This window comes from Sander vitreus, chromosome 14 (genome assembly GCF_031162955.1).
Source record: "Sander vitreus isolate 19-12246 chromosome 14, sanVit1, whole genome shotgun sequence".
NCBI lineage: Eukaryota > Metazoa > Chordata > Actinopteri > Perciformes > Percidae > Sander > Sander vitreus.
In genome coordinates this window covers 16533959-16561266 of record NC_135868.1, presented here as the reverse complement: position 1 = coordinate 16561266, position 27308 = coordinate 16533959, and the positions used below count along the sequence as shown (strand labels likewise).

Sequence of the window (27308 nt, the reverse complement as noted above, 5' to 3'; positions counted from 1 at the left end):
CAAAACAATTAGGGCTCATTATTAAAAAGCTTTTAGTTGATTATTTTTCAATCGTTTTTGGTGTTTGGACTTACTCTAGGAGACTCCAGCACCCATCAGCAGCTCATTTGAGTTTCTCTCCATATCCCTCTTCACTTTCTATTACTGTCAGCACCTTTCTTGCTTTAAAAAGGGACCTTGTTTCTGTAAATGTGATTAGTATCTTTTAGCAACAGGAAACTCTTGGTTGAATGGGGAGTCAGAATCTGAAAGTGTGTGTGAGCTGATCTGCCATTTCTAGGTTATTTTTGAAGCATGTTATTAATACATCGCAATACTGACATATTACAGTCCATAGCAGCCAAACATTATTCACCCAATATGAGATGCAAATGGACACACATTAGCAATCGGTTCAACAAGCCAAAACTAATTGAAGGCACTGGTCCAACATTAACATAATTACTGAGTGGATGGTGTTTAATAAATGCCACCAGTCCAACCAGCTTAAAAAAATAAATAAATAAATAAATAAATCTCTGCTTAGTCTCTTCTCATCTTTCAGAGCTTTTCATTCAGGAACAGCAATGGCAACACAAGTCCACAACACTTTCGGCTCAAAGGCCTGCCACTGAGCAACTAATCCATATCTTTTTCCTTGGATTTCCTGTTATTCAAGTTTGACTCTCTGTGAGCAATCCATCATGTGTTACAAAACACAGGGAGGCCTTTTTTATGTCAAGTATTTGACCTTTTCAAATCCAGAGTTTATTTTTTTTTTAAGATTAATTTTTGGGCTTTTTATGGCCTTTAAATCGAGAGAATTCCTGAAGACAGGTAAGGGGAGAGGGGGAGAGACATGCAGCAAAGGGCTGCAGGTCGGATTCAAACCCGGGCCGCTGCCAAGGACTCGGCCTACATGGGGCGCATACTCTACTGGGTGAGCTAAAGGTCGCCCCAAATCCAGTGATTAATTAATCATTATTATTCATTAATACATTATTAAGTTTAAATATCAAAACTGTGCTGACATGCCTAAATAACCACAGCCCAAATCCTTTATTATCAGATGAGGTATTAAAGCTTCATTGTCACATAAGTCACCTTCTTCTAGAGCACACATGACTCGCCATCCAACCTGATGTCTCACCTCTCCCATGGCGCGTCCCTCCAGAGCCAGAGCCTGAAAGTCATGGTTCAGCTCGTCCATGGACCGCACCTGCAGACAGTGCCCAGTTATGTCTCTCATACTCAACCATAAGTATAAACATAAACCCAGCTTTAATTATCTATGTTAATTAATAATTGCCTTGATGAATGATTTGAGGAACATTACAGTAGGCAACACTAAAATTAAGTTATGAAAGACTCAAAAGATTGTTTAAATTGGCATCAACTAAAATGTGTAGTTTGTGCGTTTCTTTTTTTACATTAAATGGCCACTGATGCTGGCGTTTTGAAACGTAGAACTGAAACTATGAAAAACTTTGTTTCCTTCTAACCCCCACACTTTCCCATGTTCAGACAGAATTACATTATTTTAATATGTCTATGGCACGATTTTATGGTATAAGAATAAAGTTTTCTGTGTAAAAAAACATTCTGTAAACTTTGTACAAGCAAACAGTAGTAAATATGACATAATAAAATAAGAAAACCAGTGTTACCACTTGTGCGACACCCACCCACACACACACCTGGCTGTCATGGATGTTGTCTCCAGTGGGCCAGCGATGTTTGCCGGGCTGTTCACCATGCTGCCGCTGGAAGAAATAGTCTACCATGGCATCATCCTGGGAACGTCCAGCACCAGCCACACCCTTAAAGAGACACACACAGACATGCACATTATCCTGAAATTACTGGCAACAGTAAGAAGCAGACAGACAACTGGACACGTGCAGGTATACACTGGATTTTAAGTATTACCAATGTTTTGCGTTGATTAGCATTTTCAAAACATTTCAAATACATGTGGAACATATGAATTAGTATTAATATGATGCAACACAACAAAATCTAATTTCCTAATGTTTTCAGCAAAACTACTCCACCGTCTTTGTGCCACTACAAAAAAAGCCCAGTCTTTAGTCTCTTAGCAGAGAATATGGGATGGATACTAGTTCTTCATCATAAGTAATAATCTGCTGGACATTATGAAAATAAAGACATTCAATCCCTGGTGGAAATTATCATTTACATTTTCTGCCAGGCATCTTTTTCAACCTTATGACCACATATTAAAAAGGAGTCCAAAAATTGTCATATGCGTTTTTAAAATTCATCATCAAAACAGTATAATTGGTGGAGGTATATAGGCCACGTCGTCTCTTCTAAAACTAAAAATATGTGATTTCTTTTCACTGGCAAACAAGTTGACGTCCTCTCTTACTCATTTTGAGGGTAAACACAAAAGTTCTCCACAACACACCATCAAAGAATTAGTCAACATGTTCTCATTTGCTCTACAAGCAAAGCGTGCAGCAGAAATTACCAAGACGCCATCAGACTAAATTGCTACTTATCAAATGGCTTGTTTTTTTCCAGGATTAGTCATGAAAAATGCTAACCTCGTTATCAAGAAGCAACATTCTAGACACACTTACAGGGCTTTTCGGCAACCCCCCCAAAAGACATTTCTTTCCCATAAATTGGTGCATACAAATTTACCAGAATGCAGGAAATGGGGCAGGACTCAAACCCAAGCACATCATAGGCTACACTTCATCTGTACCATCTTCTAGTCTGGTTTGTTTTATATGTAAATGGTATTTTTTTTTTAAATGATCTTGTTATGTAGTAATTGTTTTCAATACTTCATAAACCTTTTATTACTGAACCCAGCCATCACACTCCGCGCCGTCACCACAAGTAAATTCTCAACCTGTGGGAAACACTGGATCCTATTAGCGAATTATTATTATTATTATGAATTAATTAATTAATTAATTAAAAGTAATTCATTCCCATGCATGCAGTCCACAGATCCTCTGTTAAACACTAAACAGCGCTGCTCTCTCCCCGTCCCTTTGCGCAGCAGCACTGCGCAGGCAGTCAGTAGGGGACGAGACAGGATCTCCTTAAGATACTACAACAGTCCACATGGCTTTAAAAAAGTGAAAATGGTCAAAAAAATGTAATGGGAAATATATGAAATAATAACACTGATTCCATAGAAACGGCCCTATGGGTGCCTTCTCAGGGTACCCCCAGGATTGTTCAAGTTCAATTTAAGACTAAGACCTTTTTAATACCACCGAGGATGAAATGTAATGCCATATAACGAAAAATCTGTGTGGATTTTAGGCCCGGAAAAATATTTACCATGTAACGTTACCTGAATTTAATGAAACATTTTTATTACAACACTCCACAATTTTAACAATGTGTTTATTCATTTTCATTCAAATGCAATTTTCAACAACCGCTGGTTTGTTTTTTTCCCCCTCACCCCGGTGATGGGCACATCTGGGTGATGCCGTCAAATGTGAGTTAGCATGTTGGATGCGTTTCCATTCACATACCCTACAAAGGTGGAGCAACACTGACACGCCGACATTGTCCTCTATACACAACCCTCTCTCCGTTGCTGTTGTAGCTGATCAGGAACCTGAAGGTGGGTCTTCCAGCGCCGCCGTTTCATTAGCGCTAGACTGACTCGCACGCCAATCTGCTTGTTGTGCTAACTTCAGCCCTATTGCCCTCCGCCACGTTGGCCAAGTTGTCCGTATCTGTGGCCAAACCTTCAGACACTTGCCCATTTTAACCGACATTGGTAGCACGTGCGAAACGTTCCGTTTTCTTTCCTGACAACTGAGTGATTCGCGTTGAGCTTGGATGTTTAGGCCAGAGCTTGCTCACCATGTCCATGGATTTATAATAAAACACCATGTTGCGCTGTTATTATTATTATTATTATTCATCCATGTTCAAGAGAGTAAAGAAAAACACTGACATGTGTGACCCTGTAATGTCGTATAATATCCAAGTCACGCCAAACGGAGTAAATTGTAAAGTCACACACATACAAAACATTTATTTATGACGTTACGTTATTTATTCAATCCTATGAAAGGACAAAAAATAATGTAAGACCTTTGTAAACGAAATGTTATACTTTGTGAACGAAATGTAAGACTTGTAAGGCCTTATTTTTAGAATATTAAATGTAAGACTTTTAAGACCCTGCGGGTACCCCATTATTGAATCATATCATTCATATCTGAATGATAACTACTTCAATTTGTTGCATGTCTCATTATCCAAAACTAGAGGAGGCAGAAATTCCGTAAAGCGCCGCGATAAGTCAATTCTCAGGTGAGCGGTAGCCTGACTGTTCACATCAGAAGCGCATTTCTCAGCGCAGACAACAAGCAATTGTCCTCGTCTCTAACCCCGGTAGAGCTGTCTGTCGGGCAGCGCTTCAGAGCATTTCCGCCTCCTCTCTGAACCCAGAGCCAGCCAGCCAGCCACACCCACACATGCAAACTAATAAATGTAGGGTTTTTGAGGTGGCTTGCATTATAAAATGGCACATAAATGGCTAAAGTACTAACAACAGCAACAACTGGACAGCCATATATTAGCGATGAGATGTCCCTAATAGACAGATGTTTGTCCATGATTTTAAAAATGTTGAAATATGTAAAGGTGTCAAGGTGGTGGGCTTTACCTGCTGGCTGGGGGGTGTGGCCTGAGGGGTCTGCCCAGTTGGTGGGGCATGTCCTCCGCTGCTCAGCACCACGGGCATGCTGGGAGATGTAGTTCTATGGTGGGGGCTGAATGAATCCTGCCAGAGCACTGCTTTCCTCTTCAACACACACACACTGCTCATTCCACCACAGCCTGTCCAGAGAGAAATACATCTGTCACATGTAAACAATGGCATACTGGGTAAATACATTGAACAAACAAAACGTTTGATAAGTTCTGACCAGTTAACACAGAATGATGGGTGGAGACCCTGAGCTCAGTTGTTTATTAAGTACACCTACCTAAACGAATGTAGTCTCATACAACTTCCCTGCAATAAATCAGCTATAAAGATTCTAATATTCATTTTTCACTGAAACTGCTTCTCAATAAGCAGTAACATTTTGAAGGCCGTAGTTTAAAAAGCACCTCTGCTCCATGTACACTACCAGTCAAAAGCGTGGGGTCACTTAGAAATTTCCATTCCAGACAGAATACCAGCTGAGATCAGTTGTATTGTTTTTTTTAATCAAGGCAGCAGTTTTCAGATTACATTAGGTTCTCGACTGTTGTAGAAAGAAGTGGCTGATCTTTAATGCAATATCTACGTTGCCCGTTATCAGCAACCATTCATCCAATGTTCCAAAGGCACATTCTGTTTACTAATCTGATGTCATTTTAAAAGGCTAAGTGAGAAAACATTGGAGAACCCTTTTGCAATTATGTAAGCACATAATGTAATCTGAAAACTGCTGCCCTGGTTAAAAAAACAATACAGCTGATCTCAGCTGGTATTCTGTCTGTAATGGAGTGGAATGGACATTTCTAAGTGATCCCAAACTTTTAAACCGGTAGTGTATATAACTGAGGACAGACAATACTAGAAACAGCTTACTTTATAATGCAGCACAATTAAACAACAGCACTATAAAGTACAGCCTACGAAATAACCACAACGTTGAATCAACACCTTACTATAACTAGAGATCAGGGTTCAACTAGAGGGTTCAACTAGAAATGAACATTGTATCTTTGCTAAGGTACAGATTATTGCAGAACTGTTGTATTGACTGTAGAGCTGGGTGATATGGAGAAAATCAAATATCACAGTACTTTTGACCAAATATATCAGTGTCGATATTGCAGGGTTGACTATTGGTGCTTTCACAAAAAATGTACACAATGAGATTCTAGATAATCACCAATAATGTGTATATAATGACTGAGTTGGTAAAGGCAAATAACAGAACAGCTACAACAGTCTGGTAAATTCAGAAAAGTACATCACTCTACTGTAATGCAGCCTGTAAAACCAGGAAAAGACAACGCTTGTGTCATATCACAATAGGGCTGAATGATTAATTGCATTTGCAATTAAATTGCGATATGTTAAAATTAGATTTTCTAATCACAGAGGCTGCACCCTGGTCACGTGACACGCGAGCGTAAAACAGTCTGCAGAGGAAGTTTCTGCAAAACGTGCCTTGCTAATGTTGCTACCTCAAGGGGCAACACCATTAACCTGTATCACCACTTAAAAAAAAACACCACAAAGCCATGTAAAATAGTTGCATGGCTAAAAAGCCTAACACCAGGGTGTCAACTGTCAAGTAAGCAAAATACCACCCGACAGGGATCACTGACCGCGTAACTCCATATGGACATACTTCAGTAACAGAACGTGGAAATTACTCAAGCAGCAAGTTTATCGCGAAAGAAAGGATGCACCTCAGTACTGTGACCAAGCCTGGGCTGACGGCTTTGATAAATACACTGGATAAGCGGTACAACATGCCCTCTGCACATATTTCAGCCAGGTCGCCATACCGAAGCTAACGTTACACAAAAAATGTAAACGGAGAGTCGCAGCGGAGCTGAAAAAAAGGAGTATTTTCCGCTGCTACAACTTACGTGGTCAAGCCGTAGGATCACTGCGCTGGCACTGCCATACTCATTGTACACATATACATATTTAAAGACTGTCCAGTAAAGTTCACAGACAGTGTTTAAAAAGTGCTTTTCTGCAATCTGCGCTTTATTAAGTGTGATTTCTTACTGACTTTAATATTAATGTTTACACCAGGCTTATTTGTCAGTGCTTTATGTTGTCATGGTAATTATTACATGTCATTGTATTAAAAGGGTGGACATTCAACAAATCAGTCACTGTGATTAAAGTAGTTTATAAATAAATAATGGCATTCATATAAATCCATGCATCACCTAATTTAATCAATATAATAACAGTAAAGGACAGTTTGTTTAATCAATCTAATGTGTTAGTCATACAATCATTTTTTTGTCTTTGTTAAATAATACAGCAGATAATGAGCTTAAAAAATAATCGCATTTTAAATCACAATATTGGTGAAAAAATAAATAAATCGCTATTAGATTATTTTCCAAAATCGTTCAGCCCTAATACCTACCATTAAAGCTAATTAATTGACGAGAATCAGAACAAGAGAGATGGGATCAACAGCTAGAGATACTAACCAGAGAATCACTTTCAAAGCCAGCCCAGGAGGCAGGTGATTTAACTGCCAACCTGCAGAGTCAGTATGGCATACTGTAAACTTTACTGTACTGCTGTTTGTGGTTGGAACAAAACATACCTGGTCTAACTCTGGACCATAGAGATTAAAGTTTCCCACACAGGGATCTCATGAAAGTCTCTATGTTAAGCACCCCCAAATACTATTTAGACGTCTTATCCCAGTGATCTGCATATCAGTCACAATTTTGTTATCCTTCTCTGGTTTAAGGTGTTCTATCAACAGCAATTTGGTTGTTGTGGAATCCGTGCAAGCATTGCTTTAGGTGGGACATGGTTGCAGATCACTGCTCATAGTATAAGTGCACACTGTTAACAGCTGATATGTCATACCACGCACGAGTACATACTCAGTTGCCAGTTTGTTAAGAACGCCCAGCTAAAAGAAATGCAGTATCAGTCCTGCCATAAACCATACTTTAACGAAGATTATAATATTCAGTTTTGTTGAAACTACTTTAGGAGGTTCGATTCAACTTGTTTGTTTTGTAGTGGTTTTATTGTAAAGTGTCTGAGTATTTTGAAAAGTGAGATTATATATATATATATATATATATATATATATATATATATATATATATATATACATACACACACACACAATGTATTATAACGTTCTGATAAGGAGTGGAGGCAGCAGTTTGTGTTGCATTTTACTAAGAGGTGTCTCTAATAAAAAAATATATATATCAGTGAGGGAGAACACAATAAAGTTCAACACCACCACAAACTTCATCCTCTAAAATGTTATATAATTGTTATTAACTGTACTTTAAGCTAGGTGTACCTAAACTTGCATCTACCTGTATTGCGTAAATGGGAACTATTTAAATTATATAAATATTGTTTGCACAAGGAATGTTACTGACTTTATTTGCCAAGAAATTAAGAGAAACTGAGACGTCAGAGGGGCCCTGTCATATAACCCTGGTAAAGGGTGGTGGGCAGATTGTCATTATGTGAGCAATGATAAACTAAAGAAATATGCAATGTGCATGGACCACACTGCTTGGTGGCCGTGGTCAATATTTGGCGAAACAACCTGTCGGTTGTCATCAGTCAGAGAGATATACTTTGTATTTTACAATTTCTCCTTATCCAACAAGCGCTAATCTCTGTTAAAATTACCAGTTTCACATTAGTGTCCCTATAGGCCATGAAGAAATTACAAGCAGTTCTTTTTACACTGAGCCATATATACAGTAATTAACTTTACCAGACTGTTACATTGTGAATCTACAAAGGCATGCAGCTTATTCTCAGGTCTGCTGAAACCACTGTGCAACACCACCTCCATAAAGACAAAACAACAGGAGCTGACCAGCTTAATGGTCCCAAAAGATAAAAACAAACCAGCTTGCCAACTGATCATTCACATATGTACGGTCTGCGTTCGGTTTGATTTCCTTCTCCACTCTTCATTAAGTAACAAGGAAATTAAGCAACAAGGAAATGTTAGATCTTCCTCTGCTACAGCTCGAGATCAAGTAGAGAAACACCCGGAAATCCACAACACTGCCTGTGACCATTCCCCAAAAGTGAAACGCATAAGTTGAACTCAGCACACTGAAACATGCATTGTGTTCCACGATCTAACTGGGTTAATCATGATTCAATACCGGGGATCAATCCACCGCATACCGGGCACAGACAGGGGTGTGACAAAACAAGCAGGGAACATGCAGCTAGCAGGAGATAACGTTAGGTGTCTCAACATAGACCAAACATGTCCCTCTTAACAGACATGACACATCAAGACCAAAGAGGATATGTAGAAGCTCCGTGAAAGGGGTCGTCACGGTTACCGGGGGTTTCATTTTCATGTATCTGCGTCCACACACGCCAGATCGGTTGTGGAGGGTTCAATGCCTATGTCTACCAACAATAACACGGCCTCCCGACACAAGCTCAGCCCAGGCGAACCGGTGGCCAAACACGGGCTCAATACAATGTTTTTAACAGCGGCAGTGGTGCCCTAGCATAATCGTATTGTCATTAATAGACACCTGGGGGTCCCTACCTGTCTGCCGAGTCTGCAGCCTCACATATCCCGGTGACGCGGATGCTAACAAAGGCCCGAGAGCTGTCTGGAGCGGAAGACCGACACAACGGGAGGAAGGAGGCAGGCAGCAGAAAAAGAGGCAGCCTCTTCTGCCACACGAAATACTCCTGTTTAGCCCCTCTCAGAGCCACCATAGCAACAATACCCGCAACCATGCGTGAATGAGCAATGTCCCCTGCTACAGCGACTGGGGAAGAGGTGATACTCACCGGCGGAGAGGGTGGATGGACGCGGATTTCGGCCCCAGTTTCTCTCTGACACCCCAGGCTTTCACTCCGACAACATGGCGGCTTGAGTCGACGGAGGAGCAGGCAAGAGCGCTGCATGACGGGAAGGGATGAGAGAGAGCGTGCGGTTCATTGCGCCAACCGGGAGGGGAGGGAGGGTCATACCGGACTGGTCCCTTTGTTATGTGTTTACAGTCTATTCGTATTGTGAGGTGTATTTATATATATGTTTTACTTCATTCACATTCTTTGTCAATGGAGTAAAAAAATAGCCTTTATCAAAATAGACATTCGCAAGCTTGAAGCCTTTTTGGAACGGAGGAAGTCACTAAAATAAACTATTTAAAAAAACTACAAGATTTAGTTGCAATAAAAATGTGTATTTATATTTCACCATTGGACGTTAGTGGTACTTACAGGAGAAACACTGTAAAATACATTGTAGTATACGGGGATATTACGTGATTTCCTCGGGGGTGGATTGTACACAATGAACACCGGTCTCTACGGTAACGGGGTGCTTGGCAGCCATGGCAACGTGCTGCGCCACACGGACAGCGAGTGTGCAGCTCCAGCTGCTGGGCGCTCCGTTACATCTCCGGAATGTAGCTAAGTGGATGGTGTGAAAAGGGGAGCGTGTGGCCCAAATAACAAAAATACCCTTTAAGCTTTTTGGTAAGGTGCCAGTGGCGACCCCGAGGCTGCAGACGGGAGTAAACACTGTTTCAAACCGGTGTGAGGGTGACGTAATGCAACTAGATTATGGCAGCCCTGTAAGAAAATCTATGGAAATCATATGGACATTTTAAGGATAGGTTGCTGAACATTCTTGTGTGGCCCAGTCATACTGGATTAAATAGCCTAAAGCATATACCTATAAGTCACAATCATATAGCCTATTCATTTTGTACTTATCATAAAAGGTGAGACAGAGTATACTGTATCTCTTTTCTTGCACCTCAAACACAATTGCAATGTTTAAAATAATTGCATAAATCTGCCCCTTCCCACTTCCACAAGCACCATTTTTTTTAAAGTGTTTTTTTCTGTATTGATCAGTTTTAATGTTGCAATGTGTAATGTTCATTGTGATTTTTTTCTTTCTTTGATGGCAGAAAAAGATGCCACAAAAGTAGTTATAGCGAATTAACGAGTCAACCATTAGTAAAAATATTTTTACATTATAACATGTATACGTAATGACTACTTTTTATAATAATAAACAATAAGCAAAAAATGTGTCACTTTATGAATGCCACAGTAATATTTTTGTCATAGCTGATGACATTTCAATGCAATTATTTTGACATGAATCAAATCATTGCAGATTATTACCATTAAAATGAACTTAAATCAAAGGGTCTCAGTAAGTTTACTATTTAGCGCTGCACGCATAAAAAAGGTGCCTTTATGAATATTAGTTATTTTTGTAATGTTGGGCTGCCTCTCTAAAAAAATGCATTACATTATTTTGTCAAATCAAATCCTCATTGTACAATATCAGCTCACCAGAGTGCATTTTTTTGTATAATCTTCTATACTAATATGGCAAAAAATGTAGTTCTGTGTACAATAATCCAGATATTAATATAATGCAATCAACATTAGGAATGAAATCACTAATTTTATTAAACCTTCAGTTACGCTCAGTGAGACAAATGTGTCTACAAATGACAATAGAAGTCATATTTAACGTAGAAAGTGTATTTTTATTATTTCAAACTTCTCCTTCCACCCAATAAGGTCTTCACCTCATACCTATTTCCCTTCTTCCCTCTTCATGGCTCCAATACATCTACAAAAACTAGTGATCGTGACATTATGTATCTCTTAGGTCTCCTATATCACCATGCTCCGGTGGAAATCAGCGAATGAGCTGCAGAGGTGAATGTAGTTATTGAGAAAGATGATGGAGAGAATTAGCTGCAGATGGGTCAGAAGAGGGCAGCATGAGGATATCCCAAAAGAGAGAGCAAGAGAAAACAGGTATGAAGAAAAACTTTGATGTGTACCCATCTTCCCCAAGCCCTACCCACCCCCTAATGCAACCCCACTTTTCTAAATGGAACCAACAAAACAATCACTCGCTGGTTATTTACATGCACAGTACCCCCCCCCTCCCCCATAGACACTAATGCCTGATTCCAAAGCCATCTGCATCCCTATTCAACAGCATAACATGTACAGTTGGGCTGAATTTATTTTCCAGAAAACAAAATATCTCTAATGATTTTTGAGGTAACTCAGAACTTTAAAGTTTTTGTCTGGTGATATTCTATATTTTTTTCATTGTCAACAAATCACATGAAAAGACAAACACCAACAATAAATTGATTCTACTAACAATTATTGTCTGTGTCGCCAAAGCCTGATATACTGTACCTCATTCCCCTGTGAAATCCATTGTTGTCCAAAACTTTGACTTATTTTAAAATTAAAGTATATTTCCGTGACTCTTTTTTAAAACAATTTACGCCTCCAGGAACTAATGGCCTGAGAGACGCAAGCTGTTTTGAGAGACGGATGAACGCATTTGTTGGTTTTGTTCAATAATAAAATGTATAAAATATTGCCAGTCTGATCCTTTAAGCAGTTCATCCTTTCCGCTCCACCAGCTCTGTTTTACTACCTCAGCAAGATTGGGTCGGTAATGTATAAAGCTTGAATGTCAACAGTGGTTTTAACAGCATGGGAGGAAGGAAAGATGGCTTTTGGAATGGGAATCGTAAAACTGCTCTAGTTCGACATTACCACATTCTAAAACAACAACAGGTACGAGCCGTGCCTCTTTTTATTATGTGAAACCCCCCCCCCCACACACACACACACACACACACACACACACACACACGAGCACCCAAAAAAATAATAATTCACAGGGACACTGAGTGTTAGAGTCCAGGGTGCAACCACAAAGCACCAGCTAGTCCTGTGGTTACACACACACACACACACACACACACACACACACACACACACACACACACACACACACGTGGGAGTGTTGAGAGCTGGCAGTTTAGTGAAGTGTGTCTTCTGTGATTTGACAGAGGTGTCTCCAGCTCTTGTTCTCTGTATCTCTCCTCCCTGTCTCCTCCTTCATCTTATCACACCACCTGGCATGCTGGTTCTTCCCTGAGCTCTGTACATTCTATTCAGGGCTGTATTTCTCTTACTCAGACTCAAGCACACATGCACACACGCACAGACGTCTCTCCCTCTGGGTGGGGTAAGTCCATTCCTCCGGTAAACTGTGACACAGAGTGAGTGTAATTGAGGCAAACGCCGCTTTCCATCCACAGTGACACCGTCAGGGTTTGGCCTGAAGGGGGCGCTACCAACAGTTAACCAGCCCTGGGATGCAAAGAGGATGAGATCAGGGGAATTCACACAGTCAGACATCAATGTTACAGTATACTGTATTTTGATATTACTGCATGAAAGGAGCCCTCCACTGATTTTACACATGAATTTTGATTTACTCCTCATGAGAAAAACATTTGTATAATGCCTTCTGTGACTCTGTGAGGGAGCTTTCCAGTCTTTGAAAAAAAATAACCCCAATAATGTCATTAAGGTTATCTCGGCTTGGGCTTCCGGATTTTTAACAAGACTCATGCATTAAAAAACGTAAGTGTGGGATTTTTAAAGAAGTGGGCATTCAACGGCCTCTTTATTTAGCCATAAAGAGGCCGTTGAGTTGCATTGTGGGAAATAAAAGATACGTATTTGAAGCCTGATCTACAATAGGGACTAAAAGTCCAAATGTTTTGGCCTCTGCTACATTTATTTTTTATCTGTGTGGGCCTTAACTTTTTAAGAAGTGCAAGAGTAGTGGAGTACCCCTTAAAGGACAAAAGTTCAACAAAAGGATCAAAAAGAAGGAGAACAAAGTAGAGGAAATTTTCTGAATGTTATAATTGTCACTCACGTGTAAAGAGGCTGCAGTTGCAGATGTGAGGACTTCTGAGGAGGCTGGTAGCCATATGAGTCAAAGCCACCGATGAAATCAACTTCAAAAGTAGAGAAAAAATAGAAGGGATGACATCATTCCACTTTCCCTTAAATCTGTATTTTTTTGACCATGCGTTGTATTTCAAGATCAGATTCTGTTTTGACATGAAAATCTTCTAAGGTTCTCAGTATACCTTTATACCACTGTAAACCCACTGTGACATCAGACTCTGCAGAGATGCACTGATACATCATCATCTTTCTCACTGCTTCTATGTCACTGATACATTGTTCTAGTCTTTCTCAATTGATTCAGAGGAACAAACCTGATTTTCTGCGTTAGTGGAGACATTGATCACAAGTTAGGACTTTGTTTTCTCCAAATGCAAGAGCTGACATTTTTTTATAAAAATAATCCTGTAATGTTGTATTGCAATTATTTCTTTGAAATATTGGCCGTTATTAGTTTATTGCAGATGTATTGGTATCAAGTGTATATATAGTGGCCAATACAATGCAGAACAGAAATGCGAAAGATATGTTTGAGTTAATTTAAAAACAGTATTTATGGTCCATAGTTTGTCCGCCAACATTTTTTTTTTTTATTAAACCCACTTAGTACATATGTTGGTCACAATTAAGTATAGCAACAAATTCAAGGGGAGCTTGTCCAAAATGTATGTTTATGCTGTGGATTTATGTTATCGGTCGGCATATAAAAAATGTTATTTCATCATCACCACTTTGTTATAACATGCATATAATTATGACATAGCGTGCTGTTGAGACATCATATACACACACACCATAAAACTTATTTTTACAGGATAGCAAGCTTATGATGTCATATTCTAAATACAGGACTTAATTTCCCCTGTTGAGTGAGAGTAAAACACTCACGAGAGCCACATGAGGAGGAGGACATTTAGACACACAGATGGCACACACAAGCCCACAGACAAGCACCAGCCAGCAGGCAGACGGACACTCTTGACAGTGGGAATCTTCCTGCAGACATCTCTAATACTACCCACAGATAGAGCGCTCAGATCACCCAGAGGATTCCCTCTGGGTGATATTGCACGGCATGACTCAGGCAGGAGAAAACAATGAGCTAACAGCACTCGCATCCAACGCTATGGATCACTAACACAAAAGCACTCATGACAGTATGACAAGTAAACCTGATCAGCTGAGCAAGGCGCTGGAAGAGGATCAACAAGCTTTTAGGAGAAGACAAAAGCACTCACAGCTGTCCTCGTCATCCTGGAAGACTTTGCTCACATAGCAGGCGTATACAAAGCCAAAGAGCTGTTAAAGGAGAGATAGCCAGAAATTAGATGACTGTTGTTGTACAGGCTGAGGGTCAGCAAACCAAAACGCTTTTAACAATGTTTATAACATTTTCGTTGTGTGTTTATGAACGCAAAATAAACGCAGTGTATGATAATTTGTGTGTTAGATACGTACAGCCAATAGGATCTGAATGGCCGAACTCAACACCTCTATGTACTGGTAGTCAAGGAGACACCCGGAGACAGTGATGACATGGTGGTCGTCAGGGGCCATGCGAGAGTCTAGCACTGGCGTTACCAGGCAACCAGGACCATGCTCCATCCACCACGAACGATGAAGGGATGTGTTGAACGTCATGAGAAAGTCCCTGTCCTGAATACATACACAGCTATTATTCCCATTGTTGATTCCTCAGTCGATTATGTTTTTGATTAACTGATTAGTCTACAAAACGTCAGACAATTGTGAGAAATGTCCATTGCAATTTCCCAGAGCACAATTTACAAAATACAATTTATAAAATAGAGAAGCAGCAAAACCATAGATTTGAGAAGCTGGGGGGTCGGGGCCCCACTAAGGGGTAACTAGGTAAATATCGTGGGTCGCAATGAAAGATGAGAAGAAAAAACATATTTCTGCGACACAGAATTAGGGTTAATTCTTTCAAATTGTTGTTTTTTTTCCGAATAAATTGCTGGACGATTCTACATATTCAAATAAAACAATTGGAGAAGGAATAATCACTCTTAAGGAAAACTGGTAACAGCATGCAGACATGCAGACTGTAACGAGAAGTTGCAAACAGACCAAAGTTTGAGAAACCACTGAGTTAAACAATTAATTCATTATAAAAATGTAACTCAACTAAGTGATTTTCTCACTAAAGACAGATGAAAAGTTGTTAAGAGGATCACAACCACAGGACACACAGCACTTACCTGAGACAGGTTTCCAACCTCCAGGTAGAAACAGATAATGAACGAGTTCCAACCCACCCAAAGAACCAGCCATACTGCATACTGCCAAACAGATGCAGAGATCAGTTTCGCAAAGAGAGTAACTGCACACTCATTCTTTATCAATAAAAAGTAAACAGGAGCTCTGCATCATCAGAAGGTGAGGGGTTTACTCACAAAGATAAGGTATCTGAAGCGAAACTGCACGGTGCCAAACATGCCCAGGATGACGGCCATAATGTGCAGGAAGTTGGCCAGGATGGGAGCCCATTGGTAGCCCAGAAAATCAAACACCTGCCTCTGAAGGGCTGCCACCTAGGAGACAGGGGGAAGGGTCATATATACATACATGCACTCACATAGACCTTAGAGAAAAAAGCACATGCATGCAAAAACACACAACCGAGGACATATGCAAATATGACACACATAGAAACACAACACACATTGTGATCTAGTTTTCACACACACACACACACACACAGTGACAGGGACACAAAGACAGGTCTGCCGCAGTTGTTTCCATGGTAACTGCCTGGAGCACCAGCCAGTCCAGTGACTGTAAAAGAGGTGCACCCCCCCAAAAGCTCCCCCAAACTAATGAGATCGAATCCCCCTGCCATACAACAACTCAGCCCTGCAAACAATAGCCTTGATAACTAGTCCTCACACTGCTATGTTCTGTGCCTGCATCATTCTTACTACAGGAACAGCTGATACTGTCTCATATTACACACTTATTACATTTTAGAGGGATAGTCTAAAGCTATTTGTAGGCACAAGGAACAGCTAACTTTAACTCAAGAATGGAGACCAGATGGTGAACAGGGCCTCCTTGTCCCTCTTATGCTTAACATTCACATGGTTTTGCCAGAATGGGGCTATCACCCCTCTGACACAGGCATACAGGCCACCCTGACACCAAAGCATACCCCCTGCCCTGCTCCCTCTGCTTCAAAGACACACACACACACACACACACACACACACACACACACACACACACCCTTGCATGTAATGTGGCAAGGCACCCCAGCAGCTGTAGCTCAAAGCTTTTTGTCTGTACAGATAGACTGGACACAAATTGATTACAATGTGTGTGTGTCTGTCTGTCTGTAGCACGCTGCTCTAACAATTATATGAGATGAGTGAGAAGATGCAGCATTGACTGTGCGCGTGCACGTGCACACACACACACACACACACACACACACACTCACCAACTGCAGTGAACATATCACCAGCAGCGTGCACCTTCCGTCGCACTTCCCCATCTTGGAGGGCTCAGGACGCAGCTTGGAGCTGCGGAGGCTCCGGGGGAATGACGGGTCCCCGCTCAGATCCAGACTGCCTGGTCGTCTCAGCTCACACCATTCCCGGTTGAATAGACCTGCCCAAGGCCGCCGCCGCCGCCGCCTCCTGTAACGCTGGTCTGGCCCTTCCACTCACAGCGAGTGACCCATCTTGGCCGCTGGTTTTGTCGGTAAATACCAATCGCGAGGAGAGGAAGGGGGGTGGGCGTCGACTTCACACCGGCCTGCTGCGGTCCGACCACTGCCGACAACCGAATCACCTCGGCCACACCTTCCAGAGAGGGGACACACAAAGACACAAAGAGAGACGGAAAGCTGTCATAATCTGCCCCAGGCTATAGATGGAAATGAGCATCATATGATACCGAATCACACGAGGAGGAGGGGACCGACCCCGCAGTGTTACTACGGCTAACGTTTGGCTACATGCAATCCGCTACGGACACAAAGCAGCCCGTTCTGACTCACGGGTTTCTAGGAACGGAAGAGTCCTCGTGCCCCCTATCCCAGTCGTCCCGATCTTCTTCTTCTAACTGTTTAGGAAAATAAATTAAGTTAACAACGGGCAGATCTGCTCACCAGTACCGGGCTCTGGGTTTCTTCGCTCCGTCTCGCAGCGTCTTTTGTCAACAATCCGTGCCGGGGCGGGCGCAGGCGGAGCCGGGGGGAAGAGAGAGAGAGACGAGGGGGTGGGGGCTCTCAGTCACCGCGACCCCCTCGAGGAGGAGCTGCATGTATTCTGCAGACCCGCGTGCGTGCGTGCGCGCGGCCGAGCAGCAGCCCCGCGAGGCGTTAGAAAAGGAGTACAAAAGAAACGGGGGCTCGCGGTGGTGGAGGAAGGTTCCGACACCCGAAAAAAATAGTCTGTAATCACCTCCCACTACCATCTGAGTGTGGACACAGGCCGAGGAGGAGAGAACTACTGGCCCGTGGTCCACTCTTGCTGCTCGTCTCCTCAGCCTGTAGTTATTCAGGATGGAAGAAACACAATGAACAGCCTTGTTTAATCTCAGCTACCATGACATGAGTAGTGCGACGGTGTAACAAAGTCAGTTTCTATGTAGTTTACTATGTAGTGTATAAGTATCAATTACTTTATTAAAGTAATGTAACTTGATCTCATTTAATTCGTTTTGATGACTTTTCTAAGTTTTTATTGAATGTTTTCAACTGTTAATCATTTTCAAATGTTTAATGTTAAACCTGGCAGTGTTACCTTACAGCAGCAATCAACACTGACTACTGTCAAACTCCTTTTAAAATCCTTCATTACATGAATTAAGATTATAATAATTTAATTTGGAAGAACAGCCACCACAAAGTCAGACTTCAGCACCTCTGTTTAATGCACCAAGCAAAACATGGTGCTAAAATACATCTTCAATAGCTTAGAAGCCCGGTGTGTCTTTCCTACTTTTTTTTTATTTATAAAAGTGACAAAAACTTTTAAAAAGCGTCAAAAGCATAGAAAAAAAACAACAAAAAAGTTCATTTTCAAGTTTGACCCAGAAGGACAAGTTCATGGTCGACGGGAAGACAACACGAGGGTTAAGGAGGCTGTTTAGTATTTTCCCCAATGGACCTTACTCTGTAACTGCACTATAACTGCTAGTCTATTACGTTTTTAAATATTGTTCTAATGCATTTCTCCACCTTATATAAAACACTTTGGAATTGCCTGTTTGAAAGGTGCTAAACAAACTTGCCTTGCCTTACTACAGAGCAAAGCTCCAAAATATTTCATTCCAATAGATGAAGTGACCCATAATCAAAGCCCTACTTAGCTAAGAAAACCCATGACCCATGTTCGTTGTGAAATAAGACTGGAGGAAAAAAACAACTGCAGTCACATGCCAGTGACACTATATAGTGCTAATTAAACTGACTTAATTCATTATTTAGATAGACAGATAAATAGATACTTTAGTATTCCTAAAAGGGAACAGGTTAAAGTAGTAGTGGATGAATTATATAAAATAACTTGTTTTATCTGTGCATAAACAGATCACATTGTTCAACAGTTTGCCTATTTTTATTCATATCTGGTAGATAAAACCAGCAGCAGGTTGCATATAAAACTACCATAAATACGGGAAGGCATCATAATGACAAAATAATCTCAAACTTTTTTTTAACAGAATACTCAAGTTTATTAAAAAGAAACAAATCAGAATAAAAAACAAGTCATTGTGGAGATTGTGGTGAGTGATAATAAACTTCAAACACATCCTGAAGTTGTTCTGCGACAGGCTGAAGCATATGAAATTACAGAGACTCCTAACCTTCTGTCAAACACCACCCATCCACTTCTAAGGCAGGACACTCACTTGCAGGACACATACACACACACACACACAAACGCATATCCTAGTTAACAAACACCCTACTGAATTTCTCCCATGTAGAGCCTTTTATCACTGGAGCCAGACAGCACTGTGTAGAGGAACAAAGAGAAAGATAATTAAACTCTTATTGTTAAGTGTCATAACAGGGCTTTTGGGCCATGACAAATATGAGAGATGCACAAGTTTAAAGAATCAGTAATGTGCGTTGCAACTACATTACTGTATTACGTGTATTACAGCATGTATCCTGAGAATAAAACGGTAGTTTGACTCACCTATAGGCTCCTCTGGATGAAATGCCACTTCGTTGACTGAGCCGGCGTGGCCCGGCAGCTTGTACAGGATTCTACGTGATGTGGTGTCCCAGATATACACAAATCTAGAAACACAGACAACAGAATGACTCCTGATGTGAGAGAGCTGAGACATATGAGACTGAATGATTATGGTATTTTTGTTACAATACATTTTGTGCTGTGTATTTATATCAAGTTATGCTGTTGTTGGTGGATTTAGAGAAGTTGAAAGAGGTCAATTGCACAGAGAATATTACAGCTAGCTTGCAATTTAAGATTTAGACTTATCTAAAAAGATAAACCTGTTATAATGTACTTATTAAATTAACGTTTTATAAGTCTGGAAACAAACTAGGTGGGTTTAAGGCATGTTTACGTCTTATCATCGAAGTAAGTTCAACAGAAGCACAACCTCTTAAAAAGGCATATACTGTTAAACGGGTTGCCAGACTGAATGTCTACATGAGAAAATGAGGAATGTATGTGAGCTTTTCTGGAGGGCTCCTAAGAAGCTATGTACTGGGGAGAAGCGTATACTATGTGCTTATGGTGTGTTTATTGGTTTACAGTTTATTGTCTATTTCATTGTATTGTCTTGAATGTTATGGTTAGTATGTTATCTTGTCTGGGTAGGTGGTGATGACATCGAGTGCGATGGGGGTCGGGAGGGGGGTTTCCATGTTGTAAATTGTATGTTTTGTATGCCGTTTAAAAAAATGAATAAAAACTGTTAATCTTAAAAAAAAAATGCATATATATTTTGTCAACAAATAAGGTTATGATGCATATGTATACAGTATATGAGTGTCTATGTGTATATAAGAATACTTAGTTGTTCATATGTTGGTACAGCATTAATTTCTTTCTTTTTTAAATCAGTAACATTCTATACATTTTTGTATACACACATAATTTACTTAAATATTTGTTAATCCCCGTGTTATTCTCTTTTTAACCCTTTTTTTGTTAAAAAAAGGAAAGAAAAGGCATATAAGACAACATCATGTTAAAACATGTAAGTGGGACTTTAGTCAAGGATTGTATCTCTTCTCTCAAAAAAAAGTTGAAAGATGAAAATATTTTATAATCACAGTAACAAAATGAATTTTCCGCCTTTACTAGATAAACCTTTAGCATACAGTATGTATGTGCACAAGCATGTAAACGAGGTGTGCGTGTTTGTTTCGTTGCCTCTCACCTGTCAGCTGAGCCGGCAGCTATCTTACTGCCGTCAGTAGACCAGGAGCACCTCAGCAAATTCTGAAAGACAGATGTCGGAAACTGCATTAGCAAGATGGCACAAGCATTCTACGTGTGAGCTGCTGTTACAGTAATAAGATGAAAGATGAACTTTTCTTGATCAGAAAGTAGGGCTGCACAATATATCGTTTTTTTATCTGCATCGCAATATTAACTGGCACAATATACACATTGAGAAAGGTTGAGACATATTGGGTAAGACACTTAAGAGATTTATTGTGTTATCTGAAAGAAAATATCAGTAGAAAACTGCACTTTATTCTTTTTTAGTGGTGTCTTTTATAGTCAATTCCATGTTCAATTTGTTCAATAAAAGAATGTTGGAAATTATTTCCTTTTGTTTTAAATTCAACAGGAAATTTGTTTGTGTCAGTATTTTAGCAGAATACTGAAAGCAGCAGATGTGCAGAACTGAGTACACTACCAGTTTATTTATTGCAAGTAACATCGTTATCGTGATATTCAACAACGTTACCGCATATCGCACATTTTCCTCATATCGTGTAGCCCTATTAGAAAGGACAGCAGAGTGATGGGTGAGGCAGGGGAGGATGAAAGGAGATTTCGTGCAACCGTGGTTGACAACAGGCAACACACCGCCAGCAGGACTGCAGCTGTTAGTCACTTATGCACAAAGTTATAGACTTACAGAGATCAGTTCACAGGATATAAGTACCAAGTGCTGTTTACTTACACGTTAGAAAGTGACATGTTTTGATGCCTTCTTCAGAATAGAAAATATTTGAAAATGACAGTGGCAAACTCTGCTGGGTGGTAAAAATGATTATACAGTTCAGTATAATCCTTCACCCTGGATGGTATTGTTATATCAGTCTAGTGTCTTTAGCGAAGTGGGAGTGGTTAGCTGATGGACAGGTTCAGATTGACACGTCACATGAGGGAGGCGTGTTTGTGTGATGCTGATTTATAGCGCGTTCCATTTGTACTCGGATTTTCCGAGGTCAAAGTCGGAAAACACGACCCCTGACCTCGGATTTCCGAGGTCAAAGTCGGAAAACACGACCCCTGACCTCGGATTTCCAAGCTCGGAACTCGGTCAACCACAAGTACCCCGAGCTAAAAATCCAACATGTCTGCTCCGTGCATTAACAGTTGTGAAAGCTGTAGTAACATACAGTTATAAGCACTTCTTATAGCACTGTCCATATTCTATCTGTGGACAATGTTGTTACTCTGTTTGTATGCACAAAACAAACAAAAACAGTTCTTATAAACTGGCATTGCTAACAGTGGCTAACCTGGCTAGAGCTAATGAAAACAATGAAAATCAGACTTGTTAATGGAACGCATGTAACTCGGGTGTGACGTCATTCCCAGCTTCGGTTTCCGAGTTCCGAGGTAAATGTAAAGCACTATTAACCCAGCCCAAGGGGCAGGCAGGAGAGATTTACTGAGGAAGAGATTTGTGGAGGAGATTGAAATTGATTCTGGAAGACGGAAGCAAGCACGCTGCAGGCTGAAGCTGAGAAGCCATGCCACCACAAGGAAAACACTATTGGATAGAGACACTGAGAGAAAGACTGTTTTCTGATTGAAGGGACGTTTTCTTGTTTCCCACAATACTACTTTTGTAAATACACCTTTTAAAACCTGAACTGCACACAAAAGGAGTGGGCTGGCAGAGAAGGCAAGCTGCTCAGAGCACGCGAGCAGGCCGTCGCTCCCGACGAACGACATCAGCAGGCCCGGCTCCAGAACGTGAATCGAAACAGCAGCTGGGTGAGTCAGTAGGACTGACTAGTAGGAAAGATATACACTCATCTAGGCCAGCTTAGGTCTCACTCTCACGTTAAAAAGGCACATACGCAGGGAGAGGAGACAATATACAGTAATTAATGTTGCAAGATAGGTTAGCCTTTAGCAGCTGTGTTTTGTTGTTCAACAAGCCTAGGTTAGCTTAAGCATTGTTTTTTGGCTTTTGTCTGGAAATTGAACGTTCGCGTGTGTTATTTAGCTTTAGCTGCGTTGCAGTATCAACAATGGAAAGAAGTATCAGTGCTGTAAGTTCAGGTAGACTACATACTGGGTCAGATAATTATTTATGTTACCTTTTCAAAGTTGTGAACGTTGCCCTGGAAAATCTTCACACATCTCTCCTTTGGTGCAAATGGTCGAACATCCCAAATACGCACTACACAAAGACAAAGGCCAAATCAAGGATTCAGCCATAGAATATTTAGTGTTATGAGCTGAGAAAAGACCGTTCTTATGCTCTAAATATACACAAACTTCCCACCTGTGTTGTCCATGGAGTTTGAGAGAAGGTATGATCCCTCAGAGCTCAGGCTGAGTCCAGTTACTGAGTCCCCATGGCCGTGCATATTGTAGATCAGTTTGTTCTGCCTCAGGTCCCACACCTGCACAACACAAAACACAGCTGTTAGCAGGGTTTATACCACAGGACATACTGTATATAGGCCAAAATGTGAAGAGCAACGAGTAGAACCAGTTGTCATGATTGTGGTTTGAGTCTAGGGGAAAAAGAAAAAAAATCTTACAGCACATGAGCACACTAAAAACATCAACTTTAAAATCAGACAGGAGGAGAAAAGAATGAGACATAAAACACAAATGTAATTCTTGAATATCATTATAAAAGATGAGTGAGGCAGATGTAGCAGTGAATTGACCATTTTATAAGATTAGCTGCACCTGAACTAAATGAACTAAATACTGTATTTAAGCACCTTATTTTATATTTTGTTATGGCCGAATTTCAAATGCAATGCACTAGTAAGGTTAGGGAGAGACAACATACAAAACACAGCACCCTGACAATGTCCATTTTCTTCTGGTTTGGTTTCCTTTTATGGTTTGTTTACTTTATGTAATTTTTGTACAGCTTCCAAGTATTTTATGACCAAATTAATGTCCTTTGAACAATGACGTTTTTGATTTGATAGCAGGAAAAACAAATTAAAACATTATCTGTGTGGCCGGGTTAGCTCAGTTGGTAGAGCAGACGCACATGTACATACACACACACACAGTATAGAAGTTTACTCCTCGACGCAGCGGCCACGGGTTCGACTCCGACTTGCGGCCCTTTGCTGCATGTCATTCCCCCTCTCTCTCCCCTTTCAAAAAAACATTATCTGTACTGGGTGCTCTGACTTTCTGACTAGTTGGGTACATGCTCCTGATATATTCCTATCTAAACCACAGATATTTAAGTAAGCCCATTGATGAAATGTAAAAGCTTTGAAATTTCTTGCACCATGCCGGCCATGCTATCTTAGACATCTGTGTCCTATATCTCTACTACCAAATTTATTTCCATGACTTCTTCACAGTTGATGATTCCATGATCATTATTTGCCAGCAGAGCTGGACGATAAAACGAGAATTTTGAGATGCCAGCAATAGCAGTCACTGAACGACCTATTTTGGCCATGCTTGTAAAAGCTTTCCCCAGGTGCTTTCAGAAATTACTATTGTCAATTCAATGTTAGAGATAACCATACGTTATTGTGATATTGATTTTTTTCACTTCCCATCCCAATTTTGCCAGCATCAACAATATGCATTGATGTCTTAACGCCTAATTTGAATCTCTCAGATCTGATCATGAGATTTTAAAAGAAAAAGATTTTCCAGGACATTATCATTTTCAATGTAATTCCCAGGTTTTCTGTGTATGCTGGAGCCCAATACCTTGATGTCGTTGTCGATGCCTCCTGACAGGATCTGATCACTGGTGTCATTGAATGTCGCAGCCAGCACCTGGTAGGTGTTCTGGAAAGTGTGGATCGCCCCTTTCTTACGAATGTCCCACAGCTATAACAGTGACAAACACATGTAGAAAGATAAACAGGAGCCTGATCAGACCAAACAACTGAACTGGAGTATTTGAGATAAATTTCTGACAAACATAATATCATCATCATAATCATTTTCCAAAACATCGTCTATTATTGAGATGAGTGAGTTGGGGTTAAATCTCCCAAAAAAGTAACCCAATAATCTAGGATAAAATATTTCTAATTACAAATTATCTAATATCTACACAAGCCAATTTATTTACACCAATTTGCAGCTGGAAATCTCACCTTGACTGTACCGTCATCACTGCCGGTGCAGACGAGTTGGGGCCCTCGGCGGGCCGGGTAGCAGGTGTTAACGAAGGAGGTGTGGCCCTTCAGACGTTTGATCCTCTCGCCTGTTTCACTGTCCCACACACCTACAGTCTTGTCTGTGCTCGCCGAAAACAGCATGCTGAAATACACAGCAAGAAAACACAGTTGGTCAACTCTTTCTAGTCATATTTATCAACCTGCTGGTTTAACCCATGAATTAGGAAGCATGAGTTTGAGATGTCTCTTGCCAATTATCTCAGCCAGCTATTAAACTTTAACAAACGGGAACTGTGTGTTATCCTTCATTGATTGCCCTAACTAGATTAAACACTTTTGCTTGGTAGCGCTTGGTTTGGACCTATATGAGTGATGAATAGCTGATAATGTTACAAACTTTATGACACTGAAGCTGCCAATATTTGCAGCTACTGTAACCATGTTTTATTCTGACAGCTGTCATTCAAAAAGTTCCATGGATTGTGTGTTACTATAATAGTTGCATGCATATAAAACAACGATTACATCATAATATCAAAAGAATATAATTTGACGCAAAAGGTACAACCTCTATATACTCATACTCCATCATGGACTCATTGTTTTGACAAGCTCCAACACCGAAATAACATGGTAACAATTTAAAAGTTTTGACTCATTCTAGACTGGTGCTGGATCAAAAATAGATACTTAAGTTGTGATTAATGAGAGGATCAGGATGAAACCAATACCATATTGTAGGTGTTCAAGACAGACTAATCTAGACATCACATTTTTTTCTCTCCAAAAAATGAATTTCATACCTACTAACTTTCCGTTTTTTCTTTCCGTTTGTTTACTCACAACTTCAGATTTATGCTATATTAACAAATAATAAGCTATTTGTAAATAAATCTTATTATTTTGAGTGAAGTTTATGACGTTTTACTTTATCTGTGATCGTTCATACCTGCCATCTGTGTTGTAGTGCAGCTCCATCACTGCTCCACTGTGGCCCTTCATAGTGGCATAATTGTCACAATCTCCATACACATTCCACATCACTGCAGCAAAGAAAAAGAGTGTACAACACGTTATTCACAGTAACTGAGAGTATGAATGAGTTTAACAAGAATGTGTGAACTGCAGGATTGTCTTAATATCTTACAAATGAGCCTGTCAAATCCTGAGGAAGCCAGCGTGGCTCCGTTGGGGTGAAACTTGCAGCAATAGACCTCGCCCTCGTGGCCAGACATCAGCATAATGGGAGCCTGCAGGCTGGAGCTCCGTGGGGGACCCTATGGAAGACACATAAATGATCAAATATAGTGGCATTAGAGCCTAATAATAGTTTATCCATGGTAAATGTGTATCAGCATGTGTCAACCAATAAGTAATATTAAATTGCAGTACAGAAATGCCAAAGACGTGTTTGAGGTTATTCAGAAACAGCGTTGTCTTTACATAGTTTGTCCAGGGGAGAGCACTGACATTGAAGTTATACCGTATTACAAAATTAATATCAGCCATTCATCATAGCATTATTTAGCTTTTAAATATCGATATTGACCATAGAGATCCAGTATCCAGTAAAAGACTCTCTTTTTAAAAAAAATGACATTAACCATCACAAATGTAGGATTTATTGCAAAAGTACTGAATTAGACTGCATTAGGTTTAGCTAGGTGTAGCTAAAAAAAAAAAACGTGCAGCTGTGTACATTACAATGGCAATACCTTTAAACATTATTAGTGTCACATAATCTATTTAAGTTTAAGATCCAGTTGATGTTCATCACAGTGCTGAACATGGTTGAATGTGAAAAAAACACATCACAGTATTTCCTGCATTTGAGTCAATGTAATGTTATTTTCTTTTCCTGCTGTTTCCTGCAGGGGTTCCTGTTTATGCATCTCAAGACAATCCCTAGTGCAGTTAGTTCACTTAAGAACATGTTGGGTCTAGTAATTAATGACGGCCCATATGTTTTGGTCGCCTCTAACAAATAGCTTTGACTACTTTTCTAGTCACCAACGTTACTCTACGTACCATGGCCACGAGTTGCTGAGACTGAGCCGCCGCCACCAGTTCCGTCCGGGGTCGCTTCACTGCGGTAGGAACCACCGCCATGTCCGCCATTCTCTTCTTAGGTTCAATCATCCCGAATTAGTCAGCAAAGATCAGCAAAGGTGTTGAATTTAATGCTATAATTTATAAAAAAATAAATGGACGTCTTTCATGGAGGGACGTCGAGCTACGGAGAACCAACGAAGAGCAGTATGGTACTTCTTCCGCTGGCTA

At 40.4% G+C, this 27308-nt stretch overlaps 3 protein-coding genes across 10 annotated transcripts in view; all 3 read right to left on the bottom strand.

The window, feature by feature from the left end:
- The window catches only part of pum1 (pumilio RNA-binding family member 1), a 28274-nt gene extending 18669 nt beyond the window's left edge, over nt 1-9605 (bottom strand). For all 5 annotated transcript variants that reach the window (XM_078267000.1, XM_078267001.1, XM_078267003.1 and 2 more), the window contains exons 1-4: nt 9497-9605; nt 4652-4824; nt 1677-1799; nt 1130-1198 (exon numbers count right to left, since the gene is read on the bottom strand). In XM_078267000.1, the coding sequence (XP_078123126.1) occupies nt 1130-1198; nt 1677-1799; nt 4652-4813 (354 nt within the window). In that variant the 5' untranslated portion in view covers nt 4814-4824; nt 9497-9605. The remainder of the gene's footprint in view (nt 1-1129; nt 1199-1676; nt 1800-4651; nt 4825-9496) is intronic.
- Nucleotides 9606-11118: 1513 nt separating this feature from the next.
- Nucleotides 11119-17964, bottom strand: nkain1 (sodium/potassium transporting ATPase interacting 1). 4 transcript variants are annotated; one of them, XM_078268000.1, is made up of 8 exons: nt 17502-17959; nt 16941-17304; nt 15898-16035; nt 15703-15783; nt 14939-15136; nt 14719-14779; nt 13446-13527; nt 11119-12868 (listed from the first exon to the last, which is right to left on the bottom strand). In XM_078268000.1, the coding sequence occupies exons 2-8, from the start codon at nt 16992-16994 to the stop codon at nt 12859-12861; spliced, it is 624 nt and encodes a 207-aa protein (XP_078124126.1). In that variant the 5' UTR covers nt 16995-17304; nt 17502-17959; the 3' UTR covers nt 11119-12858. The 4 variants fall into 4 exon arrangements, with proteins under 4 accessions (XP_078124126.1, XP_078124127.1, XP_078124128.1 ...); XM_078268001.1 differs by having other exon boundaries at nt 17613-17959; XM_078268002.1 differs by having other exon boundaries at nt 17619-17959.
- Nucleotides 17965-19158: 1194 nt separating this feature from the next.
- Nucleotides 19159-27288, bottom strand: snrnp40 (small nuclear ribonucleoprotein 40 (U5)). The gene is made up of 10 exons (XM_078267716.1): nt 27057-27288; nt 26176-26305; nt 25978-26071; nt 25005-25170; nt 24610-24732; nt 23192-23312; nt 23004-23086; nt 20873-20934; nt 19654-19757; nt 19159-19466 (listed from the first exon to the last, which is right to left on the bottom strand). Exons 1-10 carry the CDS (start codon nt 27165-27167, stop codon nt 19417-19419), a joined length of 1044 nt encoding a protein of 347 aa, XP_078123842.1. The 5' UTR covers nt 27168-27288; the 3' UTR covers nt 19159-19416.
- Nucleotides 27289-27308: the final 20 nt, after the last annotated feature.

Excerpts from the sequence above, each read along its gene's own strand:
- nkain1 (XM_078268000.1), bottom strand. The coding sequence starts at position 16,994 with ATGGGGAAGTGCGACGGAAGGTGCACGCTGCTGGTGATATGTTCACTG. Across the intron at positions 15,784-15,897 it reads GCTTCAGATACCTTATCTTT|TATGCAGTATGGCTGGTTCT; the intron begins GTGAGTAAACCC and ends TCTGTTTGGCAG. Across the intron at positions 14,780-14,938 it reads CCATTCAGATCCTATTGGCT|CTCTTTGGCTTTGTATACGC; the intron begins GTACGTATCTAA and ends CTCCTTTAACAG.
- snrnp40 (XM_078267716.1), bottom strand. The coding sequence starts at position 27,167 with ATGATTGAACCTAAGAAGAGAATGGCGGACATGGCGGTGGTTCCTACC. Across the intron at positions 26,072-26,175 it reads AGGATTTGACAGGCTCATTT|TGATGTGGAATGTGTATGGA; the intron begins GTAAGATATTAA and ends TCTTTGCTGCAG. Across the intron at positions 20,935-23,003 it reads ACGTTCACAACTTTGAAAAG|AATTTGCTGAGGTGCTCCTG; the intron begins GTAACATAAATA and ends TCTGTCTTTCAG.